The sequence below is a fragment of the Cynocephalus volans genome, chromosome 8 (genome assembly GCF_027409185.1).
Source record: "Cynocephalus volans isolate mCynVol1 chromosome 8, mCynVol1.pri, whole genome shotgun sequence".
In the NCBI taxonomy this organism is placed as follows: Eukaryota; Metazoa; Chordata; class Mammalia; order Dermoptera; family Cynocephalidae; genus Cynocephalus; species Cynocephalus volans.
In genome coordinates this window covers 20,805,152-20,830,448 of record NC_084467.1, presented here as the reverse complement: position 1 = coordinate 20,830,448, position 25,297 = coordinate 20,805,152, and the positions used below count along the sequence as shown (strand labels likewise).

The 25,297-nt window shown below is 42.8% G+C and overlaps 1 protein-coding gene across 2 annotated transcripts; it reads right to left on the bottom strand.

Annotated features, from left to right (window-relative positions):
* Positions 1-537: 537 nt before the first annotated feature.
* Positions 538-25,297, bottom strand: DHDDS (dehydrodolichyl diphosphate synthase subunit). Of its 2 annotated transcripts, none has more exons than XM_063104755.1 (9): positions 25,208-25,297; positions 24,624-24,737; positions 22,814-22,930; positions 19,938-20,080; positions 16,666-16,782; positions 15,756-15,857; positions 10,496-10,610; positions 8,368-8,475; positions 538-1,966 (listed from the first exon to the last, which is right to left on the bottom strand). In XM_063104755.1, exons 2-9 carry the CDS (start codon positions 24,684-24,686, stop codon positions 1,727-1,729), a joined length of 1,005 nt encoding a protein of 334 aa, XP_062960825.1. In that variant the 5' UTR covers positions 24,687-24,737; positions 25,208-25,297; the 3' UTR covers positions 538-1,726. The 2 variants fall into 2 exon arrangements, with proteins under 2 accessions (XP_062960825.1, XP_062960826.1); XM_063104756.1 differs by having other exon boundaries at positions 538-1,963.

Here is a 25,297-nt window from a genome sequence, read left to right as displayed (position 1 = left end):
CATTAATCACCTCTACTGTACCCCAATTATATTAGAGAAAGTCAGACACAGAAAGGAGACAGGATTCAACAGCCATGCTCACAGGGCAGATTCCGTTTGCTGCCTCCAGCCCCTCATTCCTGCCTTAATTGTAGGGCTCTGCATTATAGCCGCATAATTCATGCCTCCCTAATTAAGGCTGTCAACAGCCCCATTGTAAAGCTGGAAAATGTACAGCACCTGCTCTCCAGGAACCCTGTGCCAGGGATTGGTAGTGGGGAGTGCCAGGTGTGTAGGGGGGCTTGCCAAATGAATGCATCCATTGGCTTCCCAATCACAGTGTCTGGCATTTATACTTGATTCTGGGAGTCGGATGGCCAGGGGTCTCTAGCGCCGGGTATCCGGGCACAGAAAAGGGAGGAGGGGACTGGGGTATAGTAAAGTTAAGGTCTAAAGAGTATGCTCTTAACACTGCTTGCAGGTTTCCACCTCTCCCCTAGAGGGAGGTGTTGGGGAAACAGCTTGCAGAAAGTAGAATGAGAAGACTAGAATGAGAAGTCTAAATAGTAGCATTTCATTGGTATTACTGACTGGTGCTTGCTGCTCTGGGGCGCCTGAAGCAGAGTTGCTCAGACAGCTCTTCAAAGGTACTAATCCTCTCAGCAGTTCTGCAGCGAGACCTGGCAGGGGGAAGTAGGAGAAAGGACACAGTCTTGACTCTGCCCTCTTCTTCCTGCTGGGCAGCCTTGGCCCTCACAAGCAAAGAATGCCTGGAACAAGCTTTGCCATGCTGAGAATAAATAGTCTTGGGGCCTACTTAGGGAGCCAGGTCAAAAAGCTAAGAGAAACCTTGTAGAAGTGGGAATCGGAGTTTGAGATGAAGAAGCTGGAGGCACAGCCAGTTGGGAGAAGTGCTTGGTTCTGCTCCTTCCTGATGTGTTATAAGGAAGGAAGCCTGTGCTAGATTATTTTCACCAGGGTCTACAGGCCCTTCTGTTAACCTGTAGCCATGGAGAGGGGCATCTTACTAGGGAGTGGAGCCTGGCCCCATGCCCTGCAAGAGGAAGAGAAAAGCTTGTGTAGGCTGAGTCGACAATAGGTAATTGGATTGTAATCACCCGCCTGGCTTCTGTGCGCCATTGGGGGCGCTGAGCCTTTCAGTGAGCAATCAGTACTGCGTGGTGGGAGGGGGAGAGATTCAATAGCAAATCCCAGGTGGAGAGCCAAGGGGGAGGAGCAGCAGATGGGCAAATTTTCTTTCTGTCTCTCCCACCCCTTTCTTCCTTTCCCAAATAATGCTGGATGCCTATTAGCTATTTGCCAGCAGATCCAAGGTAGAGCCAAATCTTTTGTGAAAGTCGGGTAGAAAGCTAAGATAGATGGGTAAAGAGCTAGGGTTTGGGGGAGACCTCATTCCCCAAATTGTGTGTTGAAGGATGCGCTGGTGGAAAAAAGCACATCTAGGAGCACAAGCAGCCAATGAGTTGGGGCCCTCTGCTCTCCAAACCTATTGGTGGCCAGAGCTGGGTTTAGTGTACTTGCAGGAGATTCTCATCCTCAATCCTCCCCAGGGGCCACTGTCCCAGGCAGCCCAAAAGTACCTATGGTCAGCAGACCTGGCCTCAGGCTTCCCTGCCAAGCAAAGGGAATATAATTCATCATCAGGAGAGAGGTGCCTTTCACCAAGAAAAGAATAGGGAGTGGGGCCTGGAGGCAGAGGGCAGGGCAAAGTGGCAGGTGGCCAGCCTCAGGCTGATGCAGTGCCCAGATGTGCCAGCCATTCAGCCCGTTTGAGTTCCAAGGCCTGAAGGAAGCCTTGGACTCGCTCTTCACGTCTGGCTGAGAGTTTGTGCAAGCGTGTCCGTCGAAGATGGGCATCCCCACTGGCCTGGAGCCCCTCTTGCATCAGCTGCTCTGTCACTGCAGCCTGGTCCCTCTCCAGCTGCTGCCTCTTCCGCTCCTCTGCATACATGTCTTGGGCCTTCTGCTAGAGAAAAATGGGGATTGGGGTGGGGAGATCACTTTTAGGTGTGGGTGAAACTGGGATGGAGAAGACAGGGGATGGGCCACAGGGCAGGCCAAGTAAAGTGGAACAGTGGATAATCTGTACCAGATTTGGAAAGGCTTGGGACAGCCTTAGGTGTGTGGCAAGTGGTGCCCATGTTGTACAGGCAGGGCACTAGCAGTTCTAGGTCCATCTTGGTTTGTTTTGTATGGAAGCATCTGTATTCCTTAGAATTCTTCCCAGGTTTGCAATTGGAAGGGAACCAGACCAGTGTGGGTCTGATTTCTGATTCTCCCACCAACTAGCTTTGTAGCTTTGGGCAAATCCTCTCCTAACCTCATTTCTTCATCTGTAAAGTGGGGGTTGTGTCTACCTTGAAGAGTGGTTTTAAGGATTAGAGATAATATATGCAAAACCCTCTCTAGCAAATTAGCAGGCTTTCCGACAGAAACAGCAATTTTGCAAGTTGTTATTGTTTGTTCTCTACTGCAAGGAAGATTCTATTCCTGTATGGGGCACGTCCATCAGGTCACTTACTTTGGTCTCCTAGGTTACTCTGAGTGTGCCAATCTCCCAACTCCCTCAGCTATTTTTTCAGGGTTCAACTCCAGACTTGCCTCATGTATGGAAACCACCCTGCCTCTTCTAGCAAATGACACTCCTATGAACATTCTGAGCAGTTTCAACTCTCTTAAGCCACTTATTGCATTCTGCTTAGAAGAATAGGTGTTAGTGTCCACAGTTCAGTTTTTCTGTTAGAAAATAAGCACTTGAAGGCTCCACTGAGTCCCCAGGCCTCCTGGAACCAGCTCTGACACCAGGTGGTGAGCATACTCCTTGGCAGCACTTCTCATACCTTGTGTATGTCTCCAGGCAAACTATAAACTCCTAGAAGACAGAGACTGCTTTTTCCTCTGTAGGACATGTGAAACACTGTACATGTGAAACACTCAATTGACTGACCACGTAATCCCAGGAGGTCAGGGAGGATGTTCCTGGCACATAAGAGGGGAAAACTCCTTTGGAGCAGAACCAAGGCCTTGCTGTGCCTTGATGATGCTCTCTGTTCTTGCCAGTCTAACCGGCTTGCAGAGCCTTTGCACCAGAGCTCTTCCTGCTAAACCTATTCCACATGTGAGAAAATATGTTTTCCTATAGTATACCTATCGGTATGCACAAGCACTTCATCTTTTGTCTCAATTGACCCTCACAATGGAGCTGTGAGGGAGGTACCTCTATCTGTTGGAGACAGACATAGAGGTTCAGAGTAAGGAAGTGATTTGCTAAAGTCTCAGCAATAAAGATTTACTGCATGTATAAAAGTGACAAATGAGAATTCTGGAATATCCTCCCTCTAGGCTCTTGAATGATCCCAGACATTCAAGGGTACTTCTCTTCTGCTATTATGATGAGTCATATGTGGAGCTATGAAGACTACAGGCTTGAGCAGTTGCTGCTGAGGCTCTCCATCTTGCTGGAAGGGCTTCTTCATAGCCTTGGTCAGGAGGAACCCTGGGTCCTATGTACAGGACTTTGATGGGGGTATGGAGATGCACAGGACATAGTCCCAGCAATCCAGGTGTTTACAGACTGATTAAGATACAGACATGTGTCTTAATGACCATATGCAAGGTAGAGTGTGGTTAGGGGTCATCAGGGAGGCAAGAGGAAGAACCATGCAGGCTCAGAGGAGAAAGCAATTGTTGATGAAGGTCAAGGAGTGAAACCTAATGGACAGACAGAATTTAAGCTGGCCTTTAACCAATGGGGAGGATTCAGACAGAGGTGGGTTTATGGAGAGAGAAGAATATTCTGGCAGTGGGAATAATGGGCAAAGACGCATGTAATTGAACAGCTTGCTCAGGCCACAGCGAATCTGCCTGGAGCACTAAGGTTTCAGAAATTCCTGTCCAAAGGACTCCTTCACCTCTCTAAGGCTATTAATCTCCGAAATGGGGATAATAGTATCTACCTCATAGCCAGGCACTAGGCTGGACATTCATTAAGTGTTAGCTATTCTTCTATCACCACCACCTGTGGCCAGAGTTAAGTAGGCTAAATTCTGGCAGGACAGAAAGGATGGGGGCCACACAGCCAAAGAAGGAGAAAATGCAGAGCTGATTAAAGGCACTCCGTGAGGCTCAGGCTTTTTCCAAAAGATGGTCCCAAACTGAGTGCCATCAATGGAGGCTATAGCCAAGGCAGAGCCTGGCCCATATTTGCCAGGAATCAGTGGTTCATTGTTAGGATGACAGAGTTGAGAAAGCTGCTAAAGACCATCTGCTCCAGCCTCCTCATTTTACAGACAAGGACACTGAGGCTGAGACAGGAAGGGACTTGACCTAAGTCACATATGTGGTTGAAGTTCCCTTGGTTTCTCCACTAAGGTGGCTTCTTGAGAGGATTATGGGAAATATATCTTGCACCTCTGGATAAGCTGTACTTTCTAGCAGTGGAGTAGAGAGGCCGGTGACGTGCAACTGGATGTATATGTCTGTCCATCCTCTGAATGGTCTGATCTACTCTCCCAATCTCAGAGCTGTTCTAAGTCCTTTTCAGGTACTCTTCCTTGGAAAATCCAACCTAACAAAAGTCTTAAAGATCAAGTTCTCTCTCCCTGACCGTATGCCTACTCTGTGTAATGACCAATCAAGGGTGAGTGAGAGCATTAATTGTTTCCTTAGAGATTTTTTGTACAGACCTTACAAGGGCTCCAAGAAGCTCACTTTCAGAAATGTAGCTCTAACCTATTAATCGAAATTCCTCCTGGACATTAAGCCTCTCTGCTCTTGTTCTTTCCTTGGTAGAATCAAGGAACAAGATGTAATCGTACCTTCAGTACTTAAATCCTCAAGTCCTCTACCACCTCACTGGGGCCTGGAGAGAGGCTGCAGATCCAGGGCTTCAAAACATTTATTAGTTAAAAAAGAAAAGTCCTCTCTTAAGCCACAACCAGCATGCCCAGGTCAGTAGCATGGGGATTGTATTTCTGGGGGCTGCCCTGAGACACAAAGAGTGCTTCCTGCTGGAAACAGGATGTTCTGAAATGCCCCCAGAGTCTCCCTGCCTGAAGAATTGTACTGGGGACATGATGAGCAGGGCGCTACGCGTATATGGCTTTTCTGGAGACAAAAGTCTGATGAAGGGCCCAGAGACACATGTGGTAAACAATATTGTTCACCATACTCTTAAAATGAACTCTGTTCTAGGCACTATACCTAACATTTTTTATGTATTAGCTTACTGAATCCTTATCACAAACCTGTGAGGTGAGTATTATTACAATCATTACTCCTCTCATTTTATAGATGAGGAAAATGATATTCTGAGAGGTTAAGTAACCTTCCAGTCAGTCATCTAGCTAGGTAGGTGGGCAGTGCCATGACTCAAGTAAGGAATGTCTCAGACAATAACTTAAGCTTCTCCCGGGGAGAAGCTAGTGACTACCTGAAGAGCACTAGAAAAACTGGTATAATGGCCGATGCAGCCTGGTTTAAACTATGAGAAACACATCGAATGAAGTTTAGTGGGAACATGTGTCTTCTCCCTCTATAATATCATTCTTGGAAATTAGGTGCACAAACACTTTTTACTCATCTCTGTCAATGATCCCTCATGGACTAACCAGTTGCTCTGCACTGCCACCCACCCCTTCCCTAGGGCCTGATTCCCTATCTGCCCCACCTCCCTGCTGACCAGTCCTATTGTATCATAGTCAAGATCTCCTCAAGCACCCAGCCTCTAAGACTGGCTGGGTGACTACCTGGAGACTGTTCATGGTCCCTTCAGATACCCAGGACTGGCCCCAACAACTTGAAGCTGGGTCCCTGCTTCCCTTAGCATCTACCAGTTGCCTTCATCCCAGTAAGCTACTCAAGGACCAGAACTTAGCTCCCTGCTCTCTGCCCTGGCTTCCTGAAGAGAACAGGGACACAATGGGATGGGCCTAGAGACCGAGCAGCCCAGATTTTGACAATGAGAATTTGGGTGATGGGGCAAGAGCATAGACATGGAGGTACGTAACTGAATGATATAGGAACAAGGAGCTGTGAGGAGTTCAGTTTGGCCACAATACAGGGTATGCAGGAGTCTGGTCTTTTCACTTTGACTCCTGCCCCCTGAAAATCCTGAGTGATTTTTATAAAATGCAAATCAGATCTTGTCATTCCCCTGATTAAAGTCCTTCAGTTTTGTCACCATGGCCTATAATGGCCTATGTGATCAGAAGCCTGACTCCTATTCCAGCCTCATCTCATGTCCTTTTCCTTAGGAACACTGACCTCTTTTCCTGTTCTTCCAAGACCCAGACTTTATAATCTCAGTATCCTTACACACTTCATGACTTTCTAGCACATGACGAATACTTCATTGCCTTGGATATTATATGTTTGTTTACTTAGGCTTTTTTGTTTGTTTTTTTTCGGCAGCTGGCCAGTAAGGGGATCTGAACACCTCAATGTTGGTGTTATCAACACCAGACTCTAATTAACTGACCCAAATGGATAGCCCCCCTGTTTACTTGTTTATTGTCTGTCTCCTCAACTAAGAATACAAGTTCCATGAAGGTAGAGATCTTGTCTGGCTAACTGCTGACTCTCCTAGGTACCTAATACAGTGCCTGACGCATACTAGGTACTCAGTAAATATTTACGGAATGAATGAGACTTGAGGTAACTCCTCTGACAACCATGTGCAGAGTCTCTGAAAAACCTGGAATTACTATAAAAGGCTTTTGAGCAGCCACATTAGAGATAAGAATATCCATACCCAAAAGTTCAAGCACCAAGCTGTTCTGGACTTCACGCAGAGCTAATTTTCTCTCTCTGTATATGTTGCCACAATTCTAACAATCTTGATTAACTGGTTTCCTTGCCTATAGCTGATTTAAAACAGTAAATAGGAAGAGAAGAGAAAGAGGGATACTGTCAAAATTAGCCAACGACAGCAGTAGGGAGTGAAAGAGAAAAATACACAAGAAATATACAGAAAAATATACAAGAAACCTCAAAGCCAGGTATTTTGGGGCCATCTCGCTTAGAGCAAACAGCTCCACCCTTCAAGGGCATCACTATATGGAGAAGTGCTTAAAGAAGATAGTTACCATTATCATTACCACTTGAATGTGATTATTCTAATTATCATCACTATTAGCAAGTGCCTAGTATATAATAGGTGTTAATTAATTATGTACAAGACACATTTCATAAAGTTTTCCATCAAAAAAGGGTAAGAAAAAGTTTAGTTTTTAGAAGCAGCTTTGGTCATGTGGAAAGATCTAATATTCATTCCTCGCTGACAGTGGAAAATTGAGACTTAGCTCTTTTTCTTTTCATGTTCTAAACTTCCTCTTTCAATTTCCTCATATTGGGACTAAATGACCAAACATGACCAAACCTTTGTGATGTGATTGACTTATATCAGGAGTTCTGGACTTGGGATTCATGGACAGCTTTCATGGATTATGTGAACCCCTTGAAAGTATTGTGTGTTTGAGTGATAAGTGCAATTCTGTACAAAATTCCACGTGTTTGAGTGATCTGCAATTTTCCTAGGGAGATGGTTTATGGCTTTCGTTAGATTCTCTAACCGAGGAGGTTGAAAAGCCCTGACTTATGTCATTATTTCCTCCTGGTCATTATCTCTGCAGACTCAAGAAGCATCACGAGCTTTGACTTCAAAATTCAGGTTCCTAGTTCTGTGGCCTTGGGATAGTTACTTTGTCTCCCTGCCCTGTTTTCGTATCTGAAAAATAAAGACACCAAACCTGTTGGGTTGTTGGGAGGGTTAAATAAGAAACTTACATGAAATCACCTACATAGTAGACACTCAATATGTTAGTCACCACCACTCACACCACCATTAGTATGAAGCTTCCTAATCAGAAGCAGGTGATTCTGCCTCCTAATGATATCTCAAAATTGAAAGTAGAACTTCAAAAGAAAGATAAAAATAAATAAACAAATAGATAAATAAAAAAGGAAGTAGAACTTCAAGTCTTGGCACAACATAGTTTTATACAATGGAAAGAAAATGCTGTATTGTTCTGACTCCCTTCTGGAAAAGGCTTGGATTTTGTATACGTCCACTGCTACAACCTTTTGTTAGGCTAGTACCTTCAGAGAATAATGGACTATCTCTCTGAGAAGCCCTTTCCTGGGAACTTTAAGAGATTAAAGACTTGTCAGCTTGAACTCCACTCCTATCTCTTATTGGTTACCGCATGTGAAACATTCACCTGACACATAGTAAATACTCAGTAAGTGGTAACTATTATCATTATCATCAACATGCTTATAAGGAAGTGCCTGGTACATAGTACGATGGTCAAGCAATGCTAACCTTTTCTTCCATCCCATCTAGTCAGGCCAGCCCTGAACTCTTACCTGAAGCATGCTATGGTTCATCTGATACTGCAGGATGGCTTCACAGAGGTTCCAAAATGTGTATTCTGGCCACAGTATAGGTTGGAACACCAAGCAGGAGTGGGAGGTCTGGGAAAGGTAGGGAAGGAAGAGAGTATGGTTTAGTAATGTGTTGCTGGGCCACATCCCTGGTCCTCCAAAGAAGGAACGGGCTGAGCCAGACCCAGAAACCCATAGATGTGATGGCACAGGTATCCTGAGCCACAGCTGCTGCCGCTGCCAGCCCTGATTCACTCACTAATGGGGGAGGGGTCACTTGAGGCACTTAGATCATCTGCCTGTGGCAAGCAGAACTAAAATGAGACCAGATCAACATTTCCACCAGGATTTTTCTAAGAGCCAATTTTAGGACTATGAAATAACATCTGGTTTATGTTATTGGCTCTTTGCCCTCAGAGGTCACCTGGGAGACACACTGCCTGACAAAAGTCAGAAATGAACAATGGTAGCTGCCACTGTTATTTTTAAGTAGCAGCAGTATGGCATAGTGGTTCAGAGTGTGGGCTCTAGAGCCAGACAGCCTGGCTTTGAATTATGGCTCTACAAATTACCATCTATCTGAATTATGAATTATTTAATCTCTCTAGGCCTCAGTTTCCTCAAGTGTAAAACTGAGTCATAAGAACACGTAGTTTTTAGGGCACTATGCAGATTAAATGAGATAATATACATAAAGTAGAGCACAGAGCTGGCTACACTTCAATAATAATCACTGATATAAGAATCTGTTTTTAGAATATTCTTGCAGCCATTGCTTGATACCTTTAGTGGTGAGGAATTTAATGCCTCATGGGGAATAACTTTAGTTGTTGGATAGCTTGTTATGCTAAACCAATGTCACCTTCCTTGCAACTTCTACCAAAGTCCCAGGTACAGTGGAACAAGTTTGTTCTCTGGAACAAGTTTGTTTCTTCTTCAAAGGGATATACTTTCAAATATTTAAAGGCTAGATTATCTGCCTGTTATCTGTTCCCAAGGTTGTAATGACTTGTTTGGAGTCTGTTTTTACCCACAAACTGTAAGTTTCAAGACAGTAGGGATCACTTCTTACTTGGTCATAGCTGTATTTCTAGCACAAAGGAGGAACTCAACATTTTTTTCTGAAGGAATAACTGTCACCTGCTTCCCTTTTCCAGACCTTTCCACCATCCTTTGCTAATTCATTGTAAGATATGAGATTTCTTACTATCTAGGTTGGCCTCTTCCAGTAAATCCTTTAGTTTACCAATGTAGTCTCAGTGCTCAGAAGTAAAGTTTCTAAACATGATCTGAGCAGCAGAGTGGACCACAAAACAATTAGGTGCACATTATACTTCTTTCAATGCAGCCAAAAACTGAAAATATCTTCAATAGCTAATTTAATTCCCTTTTAAGACTGTGGTCCATTAAAATTTCTGTAGATTTATTATGTTAACTCCTTCCAAGCTGAGTCTCTCCCTCCAACCTCTCATTGAAAAGGACATCCCCCAGTCATGGGCTATCCAGGGGCCAAGTTAAAAGGGTATGGAAATTTTCAAGCAAAAACAAATTTAACTGGACATGAGCTTTTTGAGGACTACCTATGCTGGCGTAACTCAGTTGAGAGGCAATGACAAACCCTGAGAAAGAGTTTGCATACAGTTTATATCCCTCATGGACCATGTTTACAGAGACGTGGTACTTTATTTCAAAGGGGAAAGACTATCAACTGTAAGGCAAGGTTCTAGCCCAGAGGTGCGAGGGTATCTGGCAGGTTGCCAAGGCAGAAGCTTATACTCAGGATAAAAGGCAGAGGTCCCATTCCCTGAACATGGGCACAAGTGAAGTTTTGACTACATTTGAATAGCCCTGAATTTCCCTCTAGGCTGGATGCCTTGCACTTTGGAGAACAAGAACCACACAGGTCTGCAAAGCCAGGGACAGTTGAGGAAGGGATAGCAAATGTTACCAGGCACAACCTGGAGTCACTTTTCCAGATTTTAGCTTTTGCCTCCAAATTCTTGGGTTCCAGCAGGGCTGGGAGTGGGGATGAACTACTCTAATCCATTCTGTGGGCACAGTCATAGTTTTCAGCCTGACGCACACAGAATGGTGCTTGAAAACTACCTACCTGCCAGAGCAAGAAGTCACTCAGCCGCACTTCCCCAGAAGTCCGTATCAAGACGTCGGGATGAGGAGAATGGTTGGTATAGAGGCACTTATCGAGCAGAGACTCAGAGATGTCACTAAGGTAAGCAAGAAGACACAGAGAAGCACACATCTCTTTTTGTAGTATTCTCATGGTGAACTTCCATACATAAGGCTTCCCAGTTTATGGAAAACTGTCAAATACACTAGCCAATGCTATCTGGTACGCAAAAGGCCCTCAACAAATGTTAGCTAAGTTATAAATGATTTTATATCTTCACAACTCTATAGATATTTCTATCCTCATTTTATAGATAAAGAAACTAAGGCTTAGAGAAGATGAAAGTCATTTAGCCAGAGGCCTAAAATCAGATACATCCACTGGAATGTGTTGAGCTTTGCTTAAAATATTTTGTTTTAAAAATGCATATACCCTGTGACCCAGCAATCTGATGAAATACTATGAAACTGTTTTTGTTTTTGTTTTTTTAAATAAAGATAAATCTAAACGTACTGATTTGGAAAGATATCCAAGATATAATGTTAAACGAAAAATGCCAAGTTTCAGAAAATATACAGTATGAAAACTACACACACACACACACACACACGTATACTTAAACTCATATCTGTGCATATATTTATACATAAACAAAGAACAAATCTAAAAAGACATACATCATACCATTAATGGTGGGTTGGATAAGAAGGAAGGAAAGACTATTTCTTGGGCCGGCCCCGTGGCTCACTCGGGAGAGTGCGGCGTAGCGCCGAGGCCGCGGGTTTAGATCCTATATAGGGATGACCGGCGTGCTCACTGGCTGAGCGTGGTGCAGACCACACCGTGCGAAGGGTTGCGATCCCCTGACTGGTCAAAAAAAAAAAGACTTTCTTTTTAATTTATGTACTTCTGTTATTGTCTGAATTTATTATAAAGAGCATTTTAAAAACCTTATTTAAGTCATACTGACCCTGAAACAACACAAAAAATTTGCATTACTCAGGATTTTAAACAGCAAAATGATCAATTCTCCTGTGTTTGATAAGAGCTAATTTTGCAAGCAGGCACACTCAGAAAGGAGATGGAATTGAGGAAAATTGGCAACTGGCAGCATTTTTCTGAAGTAAAACTTTCCTGTCCATTGAAAGCAGGTATTTGCAAGGTTGGTGTCTGTTGGCTCCAAGAACATTGCTCACTGGTCCTACCAAGTACCCACAAGCAGAATTTGGAATCTCCAAGTGGTAAGACATGCATCTTGGGAAGGGTCCAGAAGACAAAATTTCTTGGTGGGAACATGTTTCTGGGCAAGCAATCAAGAAAGCAGAAAGATCTGGGCTGTGTTCAAAACCAGACTGTACTTACTAGCTGTGTGCCTTTGGGCAAGTTACTTCATGTCTCAGTCATCTTTCTGCAAACTGCAGAAAGAGCTTTATTTACTATATCATCACAGAGGAAACAGTCTGCCCTTATGACTCGGCAGTAGGAAGAGCTCTGGTTCAGATTCACCTGGTAATCTGACAATCTTGTCTTGGCAGCATGGTTTTAATTCTCTAATTAAGGTATGTGAGACCCTGTACAATCCACGTAATTTCTCAGCTTTCTTATTTTTGAAATCGGCCCATTTGTCCTATCTACCATATAGGGTTATCATGAGAATCAAATCAATGAAATAACAGATGTGAGTATACTTTTTGTACTATAAAGTGTTATATTAGTAAAGAATAATAAACATTATTTCCAGTACCACCACCTTTCTGTGTGACTTCGGATACCCACTTAATCTCTGAGTTTCAAATGTATCTGCAAAGAGTATGTCCTACCTACTTCAGGCAGTGGGCAGAATTCTTATGGAAAAGGAGGTAACTCTAAGGGGAGAAAGATGAAACTGACAAAATCAAAATGGAACATTTGTAGACTATAAGTTGGAGCACCAGTAAGCATTAGCAATTATTATTATTAACACTATTGTTTTATAAGGAAGATGGATGCCTACAGGAGGTCAAGTGACCTGTTCAAGATAATTCAGTGGAGGATTGTTTACTAACAGGAAAATTCCAGTTACTGGAAGTTCAGAGCCTAACTGTAATTAACTCTTTGACTTTCTGTTATAAATATGGATTTGTCTAAATATGAATACTGTAAAGAACACCGCCCCAGGCCCTGACTAGCCCAGTCTGAGTTGAACACCAAACTTCAGGAGCTGGCGGGCTGAGAAATCAGCCTCCTGACCCTGGTGATCCTGCCCACCCCCACAGCCTGTCTGCATGACTAACCCCACAGAGACAAGGTACTAAACCATGCAGGACAGAGAAGGATATGGGAAAACTTGCTGGACAAGAAGTAGGACATAAGGTCAGTGGTTACTGCAATGTGGTATACGGTAAAGCATGCTGTACTGTGCGTCAAGATCAGATTTCTAGTCCTGAGCATGACTGCATATTAAATCTGCTTGATAGAGCTTGCCAGTTAGCTCAGTTGGTTAGAGCATGGTGCCGATAACACCAAGGTCTGGGGTTCAAGCCCTACACTGGCTGGCAAAAAAAATGAAACAAACAAACAAAAAACCTGTTTGTTAAATAGCTTTCTTTCTTTCTAGCATAAACACTTGTCCCTTATTATTTTTATTATTTCATACACACAAAAGATTATTCAAAACATACTAATTATAAAGCACAATAATATAATGAACAACTATGAAATCACCCCAAAGCCAAGAATTAGAAATTATCAATAACTTGCATCCCTCTTCTACCTCAACCTCCTGCCTTCCCCACAATACCCGCCAACTTAACCTGTATCTTAATTTTCTTCCCAAGAGCTAATTTTCAATCTACATCTGCACTGACCTCTCTACAGCATTTGACTCTGTTGCTCCCACCAGTGCCCACAGCCCTACCCCACCTGCACCAACAAACTCCCTCTTTCTTGGCTTCTGTAACACTGGCTGTTCCTGGTTTTCTTCCTACCTTTCTGGTTGTTCATTCTCTTTTCTCCTTTAAGCCAGTAAAAGGTAGTTTTTCAAAATTTCATGTGAGGTCCTCTCTTCTTTCTCAGTCTAGACTCTCCTTAGCTTCCTCATACCCTCTTCCTCATACCCTCTTTGCTTCAGTTACCTACACAGATGACCTCCCCGCTGGTATCTCCAGTCCCAACCCCCTCTCTCCACTGTTGATGTGACATCTCTGTTCAATGTCTATAGGATATACAAAAATCAAATTCCTGACCCTTCTCAGAGGCCCCTAGGACAGTGAAAGGCACCACTATCCACTGTTACATAAGTCAGAACGCTGGAGTCACCCTTAACACATCCTTTTCCCAGTCAGACAATCAAGTCCTCTTGATTTTACCTATTTCACAGTTCTTAACCCAGTCTACTCTATCCAATCCAGCACCACCACCAAAATCCAAGCTCCCTTCCATGTACTCTTTATCTGAATTATTCCAGCATTCTTTCTGCAACCAATGAGCTCCTCACACTCCTGCCTCATTCCCTAGTTATTGCTTATTCTTCCATCTTAGGTCACTTATTTCCTCGGGGAAGCCTTCTCTATCGGGTTCATTCCTTGTATGATAAATTCTCGTTGTACCATGCACCAATGCCTTTATAGCACTTATTACCATTATAATTTTATTCTAATTTGTATAAACTTGATTAATGCCTGTTTCCCTTACAAAGCTCCACGAGGCAGGAAATACGTATTTTTATTTTCACCACTATATCCCCTATGTATAGCTATGTGCCTTCCTATATCTGGCACTTAAAAATTTTGTTGAATAAACGAACGGACTGAATGAATGAACTATGTGGCACAGAAAGATCACCGAGCTGCTGGAAAGAAAAGGCATTCATAAAACAGCCTTTAAAACCGCCTCCTGAGCTGGCTGGTTAGCTCAGTTGGTTAAAGCATAGTGCTGATAACACCTAGGTCCAGTGTTCTATCCTTGTACCAGCCAGCCACCAAAACAAACAGTCTCCATTCTTTCTTATCTAATTTCATTCTAGCCAAGTAACTTCTTGATTTTTAATCTAGTTTCCCAGGTCAATCGAATTATACCTGAGAAGGGAATCAAGAGAATTCCTGAGTCCCAAGACTCCATATAATAAACAGGTAAAGGACAAGAACTCTGGGATCAGATAGCTTTAGATTTGAGTCCCATAAAAAAAATAAAATAAATAAAAAATAAAAATAAAAAAAGGGCCGAGCCCGTGGCGCACTTGGTAGAGTGCTGCGCTGGCAGCGCGGCGACGCTCCCGCCGCGGGTTCGGATCCTATATAGGACTGACCGGTGCACTCACTGGCTGGGTGCCGGTCACGAAAAAAGGACAAAAAAATAAATAAATAAATAAATAAAATAAATAATAAAGATTTGAGTCCCAGCTCTAGCACTTACTAGCAGAATAACCTTGGGCAAAAATTTTGAATGCTGAGTTTAGTTTACTCATTTATAAAATGAACAAAAGACTTGAATCTGTCATACATGACGCTAATGACTTTTTTTTTTTTTTTTTTTAAAAGATGACCGGTAAGGGGATCTCAACCCTTGGCTTGGTGTTGTCAGCACCACGCTCAGCCAGTGAGCAAACCGGCCATCCCTATATAGGATCCGAACCCGTGGCCTTGGTGTTATCAGCACCGCACTCTACCGAGTGAGCCACGGGCCGGCCTCATGAGGCTAATGACTTAAATACAGAACATAACTTATCACCTGTGTTATTTTTTGCTACTATTATTTTACTATTGCTATTATTATACTAAAAGTTATGTTAATAACATGAGAGGGACTTGATAGATGGCTTCTAAAGTCTCTCCCAGGTCTAATAATTGCATTGCACTATGTTGCTAATGATTAACACTTTTTTAAAAAAAATACCTGAATCTTGTGTGAAACTGTAACATGAAAGACCTAAAAGACTCTACCCCCAAACTGCATTCCTGAAAAATCATTCTTGGAAAAACACTTCTGAAAGGCCAGGAGGGCATCATTTTGTATTGAATGACACAACCTTGCTTACCCACTTTGTTGTTTCTCTGGGGTTGCTTGGTGTGTGGTGAACTCACACAAATTCTGAAGCAGGCTGTAATAAGCCAATCCTAACCTCTAAATTTGGGGGATCCCTCTAAATCTTTCTACATGCAACCCTGATTTGACCTCTGGCCAAGTACATGGTACAGGAGGGGTTTTATGGTTTGGTGCATGCCTGTTCTCCCTATCAGTTACCACAAGAAACAACTTGGGATACCTGGGATCCAGCAGGCCTTGCTCCACTCCCCAGGCCATCTCTCTCACGGCATTGCTGATCTCATGACGGGATGTGTATGCAAAGCAGACATTTAGGAAACACCTGAGGAGGGAAGAACAGAATAAGTTACCAAAGGGGGACAGGGACTGGTGACTAGAGTCAATGATTACAGAGAAGCTCTTCCTTGAAAGAACAAACACACATATGGATACCTCTGAAAGGTGAGATTTTGAGTTTTTTGTGCTTTTTAAGTTTTCTTGGAATAAAAATGCTATTGGTTTTATAATAAGACAAATACTAAATGGCCCTTATTGCCCTGTTAACTCTTTCCCCTTCTACTACCAACCATCCTTCAGAGGATATGAATCCACTGTGATGTTAGCACAAGCAAAGGAGAATAGGAAGGAGATCTGATGCAAAACAATATGTGTAAACACATATTGTATACCAAAGCCACACATAATGAAGTTTGGATTATTGAACTCTATTCCTCTCCGCATCTTTATGCCCTCCCAAGGTCATTCTATCCATGGGTTAAAGGAGTGGGACAGAAAAAGAATTGCTTGAAGGATCTATCTTCACAGAGACAGGAATGAGGACTGCTGCATTCCCACCCCATCCCGTCAAGTTAAAAAAAAAAAAAAATTGGGGAGGGAGGAGTGGGCACATGAAAGAGGAAGAGGAGATGAGAAACTGTCCATGTGTGAGTATACACACATATAACATGGTAATGCAGAATCATCTCTGGTCTGCCCTGCAGATGGAAGGAGAAAGTCTCTAAGTGTCCCAAATTACTCCCTTATTGCCCCTTGTACCAAATGCGGACCAATGAAGGTCCAGGATGTCTTCCTAAAGCCATCAAGGAGTCCAAGATTGATATGGGTCCCTAAGGGGAAATCTGAGAACTTACTTGTTGTAGTTCTTAGTGGTCCATACAGCTTGTGCAATCAGCTCCTGGAGATCCAAGGGCAACAAATGCAGATCGCCCAGAACCCGGATACACACCCCATGCTTCTGCAGTTTCTCCCTGATAGGGAAAAGGGAGTCAGGATTGGGACAGAGCATCTCCTAAGCTAGGGAGAACAAGGTACTTAGATAATAAAATACAAGTTTTTGAGTGCTTTTCTGCATGTCAGGCACTGTTCTATGTGCATTGTTCCACCACATCCCCTCAACAACTCTGAAAGGAGTTTACTATAGCCTTGAGTCTCAGATAGGATAGTCACAGGGATACTCTACAGTGTTGAGGCTCACACAGGATAGTGAGATACAGACTACCCAAAGTCATATAGTTATCAAGTGCTGTGTCAGGACTGAAACCCAGATGTGTCTGATTTGAGAACGGAAACTCTTGACCACGCGTGACACTGCTCACGTGTCCTTATCGGCAGGTTGCATCTTCTGTGATGTTTGTCTCATTTTGACAAGCCAGTAAATTCCTCAAGGGCAGGAGCCTTATTAGTTACTTTAGTTATGTTCTAGTGAGACATGATGATAATAGTGACAGCTCACATTAAATATATGTTTTCTTTCTTTCTTTCTTTTTTTTTTTTAAAAGATGACTGGTAAGGGGATCTTAACCCTTGACTTGGTGTTGTCAGCACCACACTCTCCGAAGTGAGCGAATCAGCCATCCCTATATGGGATCTGAACCCATGGCCTTGGTGTTGTTTTCTAAGTGCCAGAAATTGGTCTAAGTGCTTCACATGCACCAACACGTTCCATCCTTATACCAACCTTTGAGGTACATACCATTATTATCCCCCCTCTACAGATGAAGAAACTGTGGCGCAGGGAGGTTAGGTAATTTGTTCAGACAGCTGGTGAATTGAGAGACAGGATTCGAACCTAGAAAGTCTGGCTCCAGACCCTGTCTTCATAATCACATTATACTGCTTCCATATAGTAACTCCCAAACTCTGCAGACAGTGATAATGAATTCACTGTTACCCAACCAGCTTCTCTCCCCTGGGAATGCAGTGGAGAAATTGAATGCCTCCAGATTGGAAAATGGGAGCTTAATAACAAGAAGTATAATGTGGGGTGGGGATATCTAGCAAGTCCAGAGCTGAAGACCGCATCCATAGCCAATCCACCCTACATAAGCTTCAACCACATTTCCTCAAGGTTTGTGAAACAAGATCTCACTGATTTTTGACAACCTCCTGAAGCTGTAGTAGACAAATGTATAGTCAAATCAAGGCAGAAATTGAATAGGAATACCTAGATTCAAATCCTAATGCCCCCGCTTGCAAGCTGACCTTTCATAAACACTTAGCCTCTCTGAGCCTTAGTCTCTACCCACCCCCACCCTGTACCTTTAAACCGGGGATGACAAATATCCCTGTCATACTATCCTCACAGGTTTGTGTTAAGTGAGAATCGGTATGTGAGAGTGCTTATTCTCAAACAGCAGGTGCAAGACTTTGGTGAGGTCTGTAGAGGAGGAGCTGCAAAAGCCCTGGCAAGGAGCCAGGACATCTGGGAACCCACCTGGTTCTGCACTAGCTTGCTTTGTGACCATGGGCAAGCCCTTCTCTTCACTAGGGTTTAGTTTCCCAACTTATGAAACCGAACTAGGCCAGTGGTTTTCCAACTTTCTTTTAGCCAAAGAACTTTTTCTTCAAATCAAATCCTATACAGAAGCCCAACATATGAAATAGATAAATGCAAACCAGCAGCCTATATCCCATACCTGCTGGGTTCTTTTCAACTCCACTCCTCAGAACTCTGGAGTTCTGTGGCATATTGTTAGAAGAGCACCTCTGACGTTTCTTCTTGCTCTGGCCAGGACCTCATTATAGACTAAGACCATTTTCTCTGCTAATGACCTTTACTGCCATGATTTTGATCTTGCAGGAAATGCAAGGCTGCCTCCTGTCTCTCAGAGCACAGTGTAGTATACAATAGCTCAGCTCCGGAGTCAGAAAGACCCAGGTGTACACCTTGGCTCTTCCTGTCTGATAGCTGTGTAACCCAGGATATATGCCTTAACTTCTCTGGTTTTTACTTTCCTCCTCTCTAAAATTGGGCTAATAATCTTTCTCATGAGATAACGTGACTATTAAATAAGAATGCATCTTAGGCTCAGGGCATGGCACACAGTAAGCACTTTGAAAAGATTAGATTAGTGCGCAGTACAGATGAATTTGAACACATGGGATGTGTCCCCCATGGTTCCATTCCCAGCCCCTTGAGTGTGAATTCTGAGCCACCCAAGTTCTGCTGGGGAGTAGGGAGCAAAAACTGTGGTCCAGACTATTCTAACATAGACAGAGAAGCCTGGCTACTCCCCACCACCCCAACCCACACAGGGACAGACACGACAGATCCAGCTTCCTAGAAGGTTGGTCTAGGCCCATCTCTGCTGGAATTCTAGGCTTTCTGTTCTCTCATCTTCCTAGTCCTGGTGTCCCCCTGGGCAGACAACAATTATAATGAAAACTTTTGGGCAATTCTGGCTGGTGAGGGTTCCACACTTTGAAGCAAACAATCTCTGTCAAGCTTCCCTCTTTGCTTCTTTCTGACTTTGCTCCCTTAGTTAAGCCTAAACTAAGCAACAGCTGAGAATGGTACTGAAGCTACAGCTAAGAACAGTACTAACACTTCCCCATAAAGGCCTCTTATGTATCATCCCATCCCTCTCAAGAGATTATATAGGAGGAGTGTAGTAACTTTTTAGGGATCACTGTGCAGCAGAAAATAACTTCCTCAATGTTTTTTTTTACTCCATTCCCCTGGCCACAGTTTATTCATCCTGCAGTAGAAATCTGATTGAAGGTGTGCCAATTAAGGGATTTAGTTCATTCTGGGCTGCTCTTTTGAAGCAGAAAAAGCTGATCTGCAGAAAGAAAAGGAAGTAAATGTATGAAAAGGCTCCACCTAACGCATTTTAATTCCTAGTTTCTGTTTTGCTTGAGGCTGGCTGTATGTGTGCTTGAATTCTGTGAAATACCTCAATATCCTCAAATAAATGCCCCCCTTTAAAAATGAAAATTAAATAAATGAAAAGAAAAAGAAAGAAAAACTAGCTTGCATTTCTGATATTTGCCACTGAAGAGATCTAACTAGCATTAAAAGGATTTAGAGCCCCTTATAGAAGCCTCAGATAACAGAGTTGTGACGGTTAGGGCAAGGATGGAAGTGGTGAAAGAACACATAAACCCTTTGATAGTATCTTACTTTTCTTCCATCAAGCGGCTGAACTTCTCCCGGGCCAGATCCATCAGCCCGTCTACTTCACTCTTGGAGCGTTTGAAGTTCTCAATGCTGAATGCATAGACTGTCACCTCTAGGATGCCCAGGTTCAAACACCAGCGCAGGGTCTAAGAGGGGAAAAGGCAAGGAGCTAGGATACAAGGAAGCATGGGAAGGGAAAAAAGAGATGCTTTGGCTCTGACTCAGCACTGGAGATGGGAGACAGACTTTTCTCCTCCCCAAACCTGGGTAAAGCATAACAGTGCTTATGTCAGAATAATGAACCAAATAAGCAGAAAGCCACCATTTGAGAAACTGAAAAATGTGATCTTAGCAAATGATGATGCCATTGTGGCTTACTGGAAAGAACTCTTCACTGGGAGCATAAAGAGCTAGGTTCTAGTCCCTGACTCCATCACATACTTCTTATGTAACTGTAGGCAAATCATTTAGGATTTCCGGGTCTGAGTCTCTTTATCTACAATCTATCCATCACAAGGTGGCTTACAAATAATACCAAAACACGGGGTATTATTACTCACAGCATAACTTCATTATTCTGGTAGATTGAGACACTAATGAGTTAAAAGAATAAAAGCAACAATTGGATGCAAAGGGTTTTTCACATACATTATTTCATTTGATTCTTAATGGCATTATTGTTTTCATGCTGCTGTAGATTGGATGCCCTCCCCACAACCTCATTGAAGCTTAAATCCCCACTGTAACTGTTGAGGGTGGGAAATCTATTAAGGTAATTAAAAGGTGGGGCCTTGAAGAGGTGATTAGGTTGTAGGACCATGCCAAAGTGAATGGATTAATAATGGTGGTCAGGGGCATGATTCTGAGGACTTTAAAAGAAGAGCACATGAGAGGTTAGTCTCTCTCTGCTTGGCCATTTTCTGCCATGTGAGACTCCTGGGTCACTATCGCCACCACCAAGACCTTCACCAGATGTGTTCTCTGGACTTGGGATTTCCCAGCCTCTGAAACTGTAAGCAATAAATTTCATTTTCTTACAAATTACCCAGTTCTGTGTATTTTGTTATAAGCAACAAATGGACTAATACACATGCCTACTTTATAGATAGTAAAACAGGTTCAGAGAGTTAAAGAACTGTGTCAAAAGTCTACAACTCTATTGTATGATTCCATTATATCAAGTTCTAGAACAGAAAAAGCAAATCTATAATTACAGAAATCAGAAGAATGATTGCCTAGAGGGAAGGAGGAGTTGGGATAGGGGTTGATTGAGAAGAGGAACAAGGGAACTTTCTGGAGAGATGGAAATGTTCTATATCTTGACAGAGGTGTAGGTTACATAGATAAACACAATTGTCAAAACCCAAAATCTGTGCATTTCAGTGTATGGAATTATACCACAACTTAAAAAAGTGTGAGACTCAAACTAGATCCTTTGGGACTGCTCCAACACAGTACCATTAAAGGTGCAGAACAAGTTGGAGCTGAGGATAACAATGTTGAGATGGCAGCTGGAGGTTAAGAGTAGAGGACAGAAAACATTCAAATAGTACCAAAGAAACAAAGCTGCAGAGCTACCTCTCTAATCCCTTAACATACACACATGAAAACAAATCCATTGCTACCTCAGGAAAATGGAGAACCTGGCACTTCAATAAGCTCAGGGCCTAAAGACAAGTGAGAACCTCGCATTTGAATAGTCTCAGGGCCTAAAGACTTTGCATGATAGCCACCTGGGATGGCACATCAGGGTTGGAACCCACCACTGACCTCAGTCAATATAGCTGCTATGACAATAGTTTTGGTTTTTTGAGCACTTTCTTTCTATCTGGCCCTGTGCCACATGCTTTTCATTGTGTCATCTTCAAATAATCTCCTGAGATAGAGATTATCACTAACCCCATTTTACAGATGAAGAAACAGAGGCAAAGGGAAATTACATAACTCACTGCAGGTCACAGACTCGGGAATGGAACAGCAGGGATGTCAATGAGTTCTGAGTGACTCCAGAGCTTAAGCTCCTGAGCAGTAGGCAAACCTGACTCTTACTTAGTTACAAAAGAGAACTGAGGTCAGCAAACCTTAAGACTTCTACAGAGTGCTGGAGAAAACATACCGCCACTCACTCAATGCACAAAATATCAGTGCGTTGGCATCAGGCCATGTTCCTGTGTCAGAATGCTGGGACCTGTGGGCTATAGACCATATTTCCATTCTTAAAAGTTAGTTTCACAAAGATTGTCATATTCCATTTTTATTGTTAGCATAAAATGTTCATGATATCTGCGTAGAGTGATGTTCTGGTTTGCCTGGCACTTTCCCCAGCTTTAGCACTGAAAGGCCTGCATCTTGAGAAACGATTTGCTCCAGAAATGTCACTTCTAAGAATTTATCCTAAAACAGTACTATTTATAATGTCCAATAATAGTTGTAGCAGCTAAACAAATTATGTCAGATCTTTGTGATAAAATGTTCTGTAGTCATTAAAACATATTTAGAAAGGCTAACTATCAACCTAGGAAATACTTGTCAAACGTTAAGTAAAAATAAGGTTATTAAAGCTATAGATGCAATTTTACAAATGTTAAGTCATGTAGAACAAACATACTATAAGGACTGGATAAGGCATAGGATAATAAACTATTGACTTATTAAGGGGGTAAGAGCAGGCAATTTTGTTCTTATTTCTAATATTTTATCATGATTCACTGGATTACTATTTTGTTAATGTTGATATGAGGCCTATAGATAACCAGCAAACAATAAAACAGAGAAACAGCTATGAAAAACACAAACTACAGCAAACTCAGGCTTGCTTTTCTAGTTATAATCCAGTTCTCCACAGACTGTTCACTTTGGGTTCTGCCACCCACACACACCTCAGCCAGCTTGTTGAAGCCCTGTGAGTGCCCTTCCTGCTGCTCCACTTGGCACTTCTTGGCATAGCGACGGTTTCCATCCATTATGAATGCAATATGTTTGGGCACTGGGCCTGCCTGTGGAATAAGAAGATAAATGATCTCATACTCTTTAGGGATAAAGGAGTACACTATACCCCAAGCTGATAAGTTTGGGCTACATGACAAAAGCCTGAGGAAGGAAACTGGGTATTTTATGCTTTTAGCTCAGTAAAAAAAAAGGCATTAAGCACTTTTATTTATATGTTCATTAAGCACTTACTACATGCCAAATACTATGCTGGGCTTTGTATAATTCATTTTATCATACAATTCTACAATATAAATAGCATTATCTTCATTTTATAGGAAAAAGAAACTGAGGCTCAGAGATGTCAAGTGACTTGCACAAGTCACACAGCTAAGAGGCAATATGGGGATTCAAACAGAAGTCTGTCTGCTTCCAGAGTTCATCTTTCAACTTTATTCTCTTAACTACCACCTTGGTTTCATTAGTCTCTAATTGGAAGGCAGAGGAAAGATATTGATGGGTACAGTCAAATGGAAAGGACATCTTCCACATCAAAGAGGCACCTACTTCTCATCTCTAGAAATTGGGGCCCAATGTTGTTCAGATCTTCTAATTTTACAAGAGAACCAAACATCAGGATTTTTATAAAAATTTAAATGTCAGGAGCCATTTCAAAGCAAACAAAAAGGACATTTTTGGAGCTAAACAAAACTTCTTATCTGGCTTAGGACAGCTTTGGGTTGTCTACCACAGCAAAAATTGACTGCTTGGCCTATTTTCCCTCACCTGGAGGGGCTCTTCACAGATTGCTTCCCCAGCACCTCTTCAACATTTTCTATTTTTATGTCTCACAGATAGCCTTTTGAAAAAAATCCAGTGAAGCCGTGTAGCTTGTTCTTCCACACATGACTGCAGTGGTTCCTTGAGGAGACACTTTCCATTTCCTGGCCTGCCTGAGATCACTTGGCATTTGTGTGTGAGTGTGCATAGGGGTATAAGGCTTATTGACTCTTAAATTCACTACTATCTGCTGCTTGACAGCCTGTGGCTGAAAAGCAAAAGCAAAACCAGGTTGATTGGCTCCAGTCCTAGGCAGAGGATATAACACTGTTGTGATTCCTAGAGAAAAAGCTGAGGGAAATTGTGAAAAAGCAGGGATGGTATAGGAAGTAGAGTGAGCATAGTCTTCAAATAGCTGAAAGACAACCCAAATAATAATTGTAATTAAGAACTACTAGACATTGTGATAAGTGCTTTATATGTATGTCTCATTAAATCCTCAAAGTGACTCTATAGTTGTTAAAGTCACATGTTAGATACAGTGATAGAACAGAACTTTACTCTTGTCTGCCTCCCGAGCCCAAGCTCTTCACTGTTATGCTCTACTGCCACATCAAAGGATGATTAGTTATTCTACCCAAATCCAGAGAACAGTGCTAGAAACAATGGATCAAAGTGGACAGTACTAGGAACAATGGATCAAAGTTCCAGGGAAACAACAAATTTCAGTTCTTTATAAGGAAGACCTAATAGTCTATGCTGCCCAATGATATCTGGAGGCCCTGGACTTTGTCAGAATTACGACAATAATCTCTCAGAAATGGAGACCTGGAAGTTACCTTACAATTCTAACACTCTTTTGGTTCTCTTGCTAAATTCTACTTAACATTATGGGTTGATGAACTTTATTTATACATTTTCATGCAAGATTACCCTACTGACTAGAAAGAAGGTCAATTTGTGCTCTAGGCCACTGCTCACCTTTATGATGTTGGCACAGAACCGCTCCCAAAGTGACAGCTCTCCTTCTTTGATCCATGACATAGTTCTTTGCCCCGTCAGAAGATAACCAAAACAAGACACCAGCCAGGTAACCTTGGATAAACAAGGGAGAGAATAAGAAGTCACCAAGGTTTGAAAACAGCTACGGCTGACTTATAGGGATTCACCTGGACTGTGGAGAGCAGCCAGCACTAGAAACCAAAGACATCGGTCTAAGCCTCTAATCTTTCACCACCCGGAGTTGTATAAGCAGATGGAACCTTTGGGGCAGAAGCCTTTCCGTGGTCCTCCCGGCTTCCTGGGTCTTGCTCCCATTCCCTTTTCCTCTCTGCACTGACTTCTTCGGAGCTCTAAGCCCGCTTCCTGCCACATCGTGGTGCCTACATCTTGCTCATTCTCCGCTTCTTACTTCACCCTCTCCCCAGCCCTTTCCCACTCTGCGTTCCCGGTTACTAACCCCTTCGGTTGTGGCACACGTTACCTCATACCTCAGTGGTCTCCTAATTTCCCATTCCCTCAGTTGTCCCTTTATCTCCCCTCCAGATGCCTCCCCGCCCAGTCACCTCTCTCTCCTCTCATTCACCGCGGCTGTCAGGCACCCCACCGGCTCCGCAGGGTGCCTGCGGACGGCTCCAGTGGGCGGACCCTTACTC

Excerpts from the sequence above, each read along its gene's own strand:
- DHDDS (XM_063104755.1), bottom strand. The coding sequence starts at position 24,686 with ATGTCATGGATCAAAGAAGGAGAGCTGTCACTTTGGGAGCGGTTCTGT. Across the intron at positions 22,931-24,623 it reads TCTGTGCCAACATCATAAAG|GCAGGCCCAGTGCCCAAACA; the intron begins GTGAGCAGTGGC and ends CTTATTCCACAG. Across the intron at positions 15,858-16,665 it reads ACCACTAAGAACTACAACAA|GTGTTTCCTAAATGTCTGCT; the intron begins GTAAGTTCTCAG and ends TTCCCTCCTCAG.